The sequence below is a fragment of the Eubalaena glacialis genome, chromosome 11 (assembly GCF_028564815.1).
Source record: "Eubalaena glacialis isolate mEubGla1 chromosome 11, mEubGla1.1.hap2.+ XY, whole genome shotgun sequence".
NCBI classification, from domain to species: domain Eukaryota; kingdom Metazoa; phylum Chordata; class Mammalia; order Artiodactyla; family Balaenidae; genus Eubalaena; species Eubalaena glacialis.
Window position 1 is genome coordinate 57,254,221 of NC_083726.1, and position 8,499 is coordinate 57,262,719.

Below are 8,499 nucleotides of genomic sequence, written 5' to 3' on the forward strand. Positions count from 1 at the left end.
TCATTTTCTAACAGGAAGAGAATAAAGAATTTGGAATAATAATCTAATCTCCCACTGTTCTTTTGCAAGCTTGTCTTCACACTTTTCATTCCAACATTATCCTTAGTTCACATACAATTTATTGAATTTAGTTTATGAGGCCAAATAGATTTATAGATAAACTAAATTTTTGCATGGGATGGATCTCTACATAATGGCAGGAGAGCAGTAGATCCTACAAACTCATTTATTCTACCTCTACTTTTATTTATTTATTTTTGGGAGTACACAAAACTATCTGAGCCACTTGGTTTTGCCAAGTAAATCCAGAATTAAGCAATAGTCAAAGTATAATAAATATATCATTCGAAAATTGCTTATAAACTACAGGGTAAAAGAGGCTCTGTTGTATATTTTAAAAATAGCCCCAGCTTCTCCATTGTTTCAGAAGTTCCTCCAAATAATATAGTTTTCTCTCTTCCTTTCTAATCACATCAATTGTTTTTTTTTTTTTTTTTTACCATGAAGGCCCAGTTAGCTTTCTAATAAAAGTCCCAGCAAAATTCTACTCCTACTCCAATGTAACATATAATTTCTGATCTCTCCACTGTTGCCTCAGTTTGAGACTATCCTTCAACCCTAAACATTTTTCTTTTTTAAAAACCATTTTATTATCTTTTTTTTCAAATTTATTAAGGTATAAATGGCAAACAAAATTGTAAGGTATTTAAAGTGTATGAAGTGATGATTTCATATACATACACATTGTGAAAGGATTACTCCATTAATTAACATATCCATCACTTCATATATTTACCTTTTTGGGGGGGGGAGTGGGCATGAGAACATTTAAGTTCTACTCTCTTGGCAAATTTTATTTATTTATTTATTTATTTATTTAGGCACGCCTCACATCTTGTGGAATCTTAGTTCCCCCATCAATGATTTAACCCAGGCCCTCGGCAGTGAGAGCATGGAGTTTTAACCACTGGACCACCAGGGAATTCCCCTTGGCAAATTTTAATTACTCAATACAGTGTTATTGATTATTCCTCTCAATTGATCCTTCCTCAGTGATAATATCTTGAATGGTCTCTCTGCCCTTCTCTGATCAGTATCTTAGATATTTGCTCCACTCCAACTCTTCTCTGTACTGTGAGTAGAGTTAGAAGAAAGCTCTTCAGAATGAATGCTCTCATTTCCTATTGGAATGGGTATATCAGCACTATTCGTGTTACGAGTAACAGTTTGATTCAAACTAGTTCCAGTAATAAAAGTAGTTTATAATCTCACATAACTAAAGATCTCAATAGCATGTCAGTTTTCACACATAATTTGAATCCTGGGTTCACAGTAGCACCAAGGTCCCTGGTCCATCTGTCTGAAAATATCTTGACTACCCTCTTCTTTAATTTGCTTCATCTCCTGTTTGCCTGCTTCCTTGCCAAGGTTATGGTTAAACAAATGACTCTCAGAATTCCAGGATAAAGTCCATATAGCATACTACCCAGAGGAAAAGAAAAACTCTTGGCCCAGTGTTCCAAACAAGTGTATGTAGATTTTCTTTAATTAGATCGGTTTAGAGGCAAATGCCCATTCTCTGAACCAATCATTATGGTCAAGAAGATAGAATGGAACACATATTTAGATTAGGTTTTGGGTCCCAACCCTGGAACTATGAAGTCAGTTTACCAAAAACTAAATGGATTCTCAAATGGAAGTTAGAAGATATTGAGAACAATTGATTTTTAAAAATGTATCCTGATTTGGTAACAACTGTGTACAAACACAGTGAACAAAACTGCTCTTTTCTAACAAGAGTTCAGGGGAAAGACCTAATTGGGACTTAGCAGCTTTAGCTAAACGTTAGAAGTACACATTCTGATTTCTTGACTAGTATCTCCCAATATATGTTCTACTCAGCCCCAATTCCTCAAGAAATATATAGTTACTCTATGAAAAAATGAGAAAAGTTGTTTGATGTTTAAATAATATTAGGATATTCACTTAATAAAACTAAATGAATCCTTGTAAATCTCCCTAAAATCAGTATAAAATTAATACTAATTTTAAATAATTACTGAAATAATATTTTACATAGCATAGCCCACAATATTTAATTAAGGAAGCCTTTTTCTAGAATGATATCACTAGATTAATTTCTGAGAAAAATACCTAGATTGTTGCATTTCTAAACCCATGTGCTAGCTTTGCTAGGTAAGCGAGCTGAGCGCTCTTCTCTCCCCTTTCTGACTTCTTTTGCCCAGGAACCAGCCCAGTGCACACTCCCTAGATACCTCCACAAAATGCACTCTGAATAACGGACCATGCATTTGTCATTTTTCTGATACTGAATACATTTAATTTTTCTAATCATGATTAATTATGTCAGGGAGTCCTTCATGTGCACAAACTTCAATTTACCCTCCTCACTGAAATTATTGAATTTGCATCCAAGATCAAGGTGCCAGCATTTGTTTCTAGAGAGGCCTCTCTTCCCGGCTTACAGAGGGCTGTCTTCTCACTGTATTCTCACATGGCTTTCCTCTGCATGGAGATAGAGAGAGAGAGAGGAAGAAAGAGAGAGACAGAGACAGAGACAAGAGAGAAAGATCTCTGATGTCTCTTCCTCTTCTTATGATGACACCAGTCCTTTCAGGTTAAGGTCCCACCCTTATGACCTCACTTAACCTTTATTACCTCCTTTTAGGTCTTATCTCCAAGTACAATCACAATGAGGATTTGGGCTTCAACACATGAAATTTGGGAGGACACAACTCAATTAATAACAAATCATACAGGAGAGCCAAAATAGCATGGCTAAAGTAAGATCATTCAATTTCCCAAGCATAATGCATGTCTGCAAAATAATAATTGGTCCAGGTTTTTTCTTCTTATTCCTCCAATAGCTATAGGATATATTGACTAGGTTGGTGATACTGAGAGACACTATCTATATTTCACCCAGCATGAAGAGAAGGGAAAGGGACCAGAACATTACTTCCCTTTAAGAGTTTTACCCAGAATTTCATATATTAGTTTTGCTTATGTTCCATTGGCCAAGACTGTTTTATTTAAAAGTTGGAAGAAGCATTTCCTACTAAACAATCTCACGTAAAAATTAGAGCCCAAAATCAAAAATGTGTAAGAAAAAAAAAGAATTCCCATCTTCCTGGTTAAATGACAGTGAACTACAAGAGCCTCCAAACTTTCCATTGTGAATATCTATGAAGAAACAGAATTATAGGGTCATCATTTAAGAACTCTATAAACTATGTGGAAAAAAATGTCATAAGCTAATATTCAAATTGACCTTCTACCAACTGGACCATTATTGGGAAAGAAGATTCAGACTCTAGCACACAGTAACACGTGCTCTACTTTCTACTAGGAAATTATGTCCTAATAGTTAGTGTAGATCCTGCTCTGGCAGAGATTCAGGCACTAGGCCAGAACCAAGTAATAAGTGCTAAGGGGAAAAATTGAGCAAGAAGGGAAGATTGATGTGTGTGTGTGTGTGATTTACTATTTCTGCTTTCCAGTCTCAAAATGTCATTGCCGTCTTTGTCACTTCTATTTGTCCTTAACATTTTATGCCTATTTAAAGTCTCTTTATTTACATTTTAGTGTAGTTTCAGGAGAGTGGAAGTAAACATATGTGTTCAATTCTACAGGTTGAAAACAGTTTGTATTACATTTGGATAAATTATTTATATAAAGAAAATAACTGTAGTTATCACTAGAAAGTGAATATTACATGACTGCCAAATTTTGCGTTGACCGTTTGTTTTCAGCTCCTTCTCTGTCAAATCAAAATACAAAATACAGGTATGCACAAGAATAAACTTAAACGGGGGATCTAAACAATAATGGTTCAAAAAAATGGGGAATCCAATGTATGTAAAAGAAGCCATGTAATATCTGTTCTGATTCACTCTCTCTAGCAACACTAGAAACAAAGTAACTTATAGCAGAGCTTAGGAATTTGCATATTGAATAAACAAAAATATTATTGAAGAAAGCAGTAGAATCATGTTAAAAATCTATTTGCGTGGACTAGCAATTACTATATGAGAAAATAAATGCTCGGGAGTGGAAGTACATGAAAGTAAATGTGGGTTACTTGGCTTCTTGCAAATTTTAGACAACCTACACATTAAGAAACAGAAAATGTGTTTTTGAGGAGACTGCAAGGAACACGTCAGTGATTTAAATGAGCTTCATTGGACAGATTGAAATGGGCATGTATTTTGTTCTAAGTGATCGTTTCTATGTATTAATAAAAAGACTTTTTTTGGTAATTTTACTGGAATAATATAATTACAGCTGGAACGTTAGGTTTCTAAACAAAAAACCCCGAAAATGTTGCTTTTAGCGGAAAAAAAAATGAATGTGAGCAGTTAGTTTTTCCACATCAAAACTGGTGAGGTTGGGGCTTCCCTGGTGGCGCAGTGGTTGAGAATCCGCCTGCTAATGCAGGGGACACGGGTTCGAGCCCTGGTCTGGGAAGATCCCACATGCCACGGAGCAGCTGGGCCCGTGAGCCACAATTACTGAGCCTGCGCGTCTGGAGCCTGTGCTCCACAACAAGAGAGGCCGCGATAGTGAGAGGCCCGCGCACCGCGATGAAGAGTGACCCCCGCTTGCCACAACTAGAGAAAGCCCTCGCACAGAAACGAAGACCCTACACAGCCAAAAATAAATAAATAAATTTATATAAAAAAAGAACAGACACAGTAGAGATATATAAAAAAAAAAAAACTGGTGAGGTTAAAGGAATCACTGCTATTTATAAAACAGAGAACGTCTGTTTTGGTCTACCCTTCTTGTAGATCAGTTGATTGTCAGATTATCTGCTTGACGTTAGCCACATCCTCAACAGAATCAGCAGAAACTTTGTTCTGCAAAGGGAGTTGCAAGCCAAATAAAAGTCAGTTTCCATATCCATTTTCTCAACATGGATACAATTTATGTTTTTCCTTTTGCTTAGCAAGCAGTTGTGCTACGAATTTTATCTTGAGAATTTTGGTGGTAATGAAACATTGCTGTAATTTAAAATGAGCCGAGCACGTATAAAAATGAGAAGAAATCTGTCTTTCTTGGCTCACTGAGACATTTTTTTAAAATCCAGTTGAAATATGTATGACTTCCCTGAGCTCTGGCATAATTCATCATTTTAAAAAGTCAATATAGAAGATTTTATTTTCAATTAGTAACATTTATCTGCCAAAGAGCTAGACATTCTTGATTTCTCTATTACGTTTTAGAATATTTTACCATATAAGAATACGCAACCGTCTGTCTTTATATAACAATACATTAAATAAATTGTCAGCTAATACCCTGACATACAGATTTTTAGCTCATTATATCAGGCAAATAGTAGATGCTCAGTAAATGCTCTTTTATTTTTATTGCTCAAATTTTATCTAGTCATACTCCACATGAAGTATCTGATAAGAAAATATGAACTGTTTCCATTTTAAAATTAATATTTCTATATCTTAAAAGGATATAGAGAAATATTGCCTGAATGAAAATAACATCACAAAAAGCAAATTGCTTCCTAACTATGTGTTGCAATTCATCCAGCAATATATTGATCTCAAAAAGAAAGTGTGGGAAATGGTAGTCAATAACATAAAGCTATAAAAACTTTCCAGAGAAAACAATATGAAGAAAATCTAAATTTTTTAATTTGTTTTATCTGATTATTTTATATAGATAATAGACCATTCTCATAACACTAACAACTTTAATCAGAAGTTTCACTAGAGATTACATGAAAGCAATTATTAGCGACATGTTCCATCAATATTCTCCTAAATATTTTGTAGTTTTAACATAGGCATAAAGCTCTTATTCTATCGATACATAAGAATAAAGATAAAATAATAAAAACAAAACTGTAAAGGAAATGTATATAATGAATCTGAAAACAAACACTAGATCATAAACGTATGGGGTTTATTTCTTCAAGGACAGCTTTCATAGGAAGATTTCAAAAGTTCATAAAGCTTTTAGAGGTTCTGAGGCAGTGTTTTCAGCAAAATGTTTGTTCAAAGAGAATTAATGCCACTGGTCATTTCATAATGCCCTGGCCTGTCCAGAAGACTGTGGAACAGCTCACTGTAGAAGCTGTCAAAATATGATGAAATACTGTATATTCCACCAAGTCAAGAATCACACCGGCCCTTCTCTATTATGTACACAGCATGACAAAAATGCATAATAGCCACACAAGAAGCAAGGATGTGGGAAAAGTGAGCACACGCATACTGGTGGTTAGAATTTACATCCATAAAGTTTTTTGAAAGGTACTTTTGCAGTACCTAACAGCTTTTAAAACTTTGTACATTTGAGAGGGAAATTTGACATCTAGAAATCTAAACCCCAGAAGTACAAGTTCACAAATGTTCTAAAGAATGTTCATTGCCAATTTGTTTTTAAACGCTAAATATTGCAAATGACCCAACTGTTGATTAAGAGATGTATAGTTACATAATATATGGTATATCCATACTGTGGGAAGCTATGGAGCCATTAAGAAAAATGAAGTAGGCCTGTATGCACAGACATGGAAATATCACCAAAACTTAGTGATTGAAATATGAGTTCCCAAAAAGTGCATATACCGTGATCTCATGTAGGTCAAAAAAAAAAGCTATGTACGTTGTCTGCTTACATGTAAATGTATATAAATGCACAGCAAAAGAATATATACCAAGCTCTTGAGTGGTAACACTAAGGATGAAAGCAGGCCTGGGGAGAGGAAGAAAAGACTTGCACAATTTACTCTTTATATTTGTGCACTTTAAATCTTTTATAGAAAGAATATATTTATTTATTAGTTGTATAATAAGCAAGGACTATATTTTAAAGCCAAATATGAATAATATTTGGAGTTTCCCTTGTTTTTATAGTATTGACATAAGCAATAAGAAGCTACCATTTAACAGAAGGCTGAATCTCTACTAGCTAATTCCTTTCCCACTGGATAATTAAAAATAATTTATTTTCTCTAGGTATTTCTACCTTTCTGCCTGCTACTTATCCATTTAACTCAAATTAAGAACAGCCAATATATATACATCACTTTTAAGAGTTAGAATCCTCATACACAGCCTCAAAGATTTTATAATTACCTTCACTATTCCCTTTAATAATATATTCACCAGCAGTCAGATAATTTTTTTAAATTTATTTAATACAGATCATTTAGGAAAACATTCATACTAAAGGAATTATCCAAAACTGGTTATTTTTCTTTTACCTACAAACCACGTTGAACAGGCACAGTGTGAAAAATGTAGTTGTCACCTCCTGACTGAGGCATTACACTCCTGACCACTTCATTTCAGTATCTAAAATCCGGGAATATTTTCTTCCCATTATGATCTAATTATGTAGCTTGAGCCCTGTCATTACATACACAGTAAAGATGGAAAAATAATATTCTTGTCCCATCCACATTAATTGGTTTTAAAACCAAAATCGATGGTGTCACGTCAGGCATCTTGAAATTAATTTCCTAGGTTGCATTTGAATTGTACTGGAAGATGCACTCTGCCTTTGGCTCCATTAGACAATATTCTATTCAGCTCCCATTTTATTACTGATATCTATATACGATACTTAAAAAGAAACGGAAAGGCAAATTTACCAATAAGTAGCAACAAAAGGATGCTTATGGGCGCACGCAGCATCGCACATGCGCAGCGGACCTAGTGGCAGAGCGCGGTGGCCGGGGTGCTCAGTATGGCGGCCGAGCGCAAAACTAAGTTGTCCAAGAACCTGCTGCGCATGAAGTTCATGCAAAGGGGACTGGACTCAGAAACCAAGAAACAACTAGAAGAGGAAGAAAAGAAAATCATTAGTGAAGAGCACTGGTACTTGGATTTGCCCGAGCTTAAAGAGAAAGAGAGTTTCATAATAGAAGAGCAGAGTTTCTTGTTATGTGAAGATCTTCTCTATGGAAGAATGTCATTCAGAGGATTTAATCCTGAGGTTGAGAAATTAATGCTTCAGATGAATGCTAAGAACAAAGCAGAAGAAGTTGAAGAGGAAACAGTGGAGCTCGATGTGTCAGATGAAGAAATGGCTGGAAGATATGAGACCTTGGTGGGGACAATTGGGAAAAAGTTTGCCAAAAAAAGAGACCGTGCCAATTACGAAGAAGATGAAAATGGAGACATAAAACCAATTAAAACAAAGAAGATGTTCTTAAAGCCCCAAGATTAAAACGGATGCCTTAAGATATGGCTCAGGGTTGCCTTGTGAGAATTAGCACATTTTGGAACTCATTCTGTTGGTTCCTCTATAGTTATTAATGCTGTAATGTTTATTTGTAAAGAAATGTATAATTTTGGAAACATGCTGTTTTTGGAACAGATGTGTGATGGATGTTATACATCCTTTGCTTAATGGTATTCATCAAGAGTGGATTTTTAACCCTTGATCTTCAACTATACATAGGTACGTGGTTGCTTCCTAAAGAATTTTTTATCTCAGATTTTTTAA

At 35.0% G+C, this 8,499-nt stretch overlaps 1 protein-coding gene across 1 annotated transcript; it reads left to right on the forward strand.

Annotated features, from left to right (window-relative positions):
* The first annotated feature begins 7,726 nt into the window (after positions 1–7,726).
* On the forward strand, positions 7,727–8,263 carry LOC133101117 (M-phase phosphoprotein 6-like). Its single transcript, XM_061205753.1, has one exon. The coding sequence runs from the start codon at positions 7,738–7,740 to the stop codon at positions 8,218–8,220; it is 483 nt and encodes a 160-aa protein (XP_061061736.1). The 5' UTR covers positions 7,727–7,737; the 3' UTR covers positions 8,221–8,263.
* The last annotated feature ends 236 nt before the right edge of the window (positions 8,264–8,499 follow it).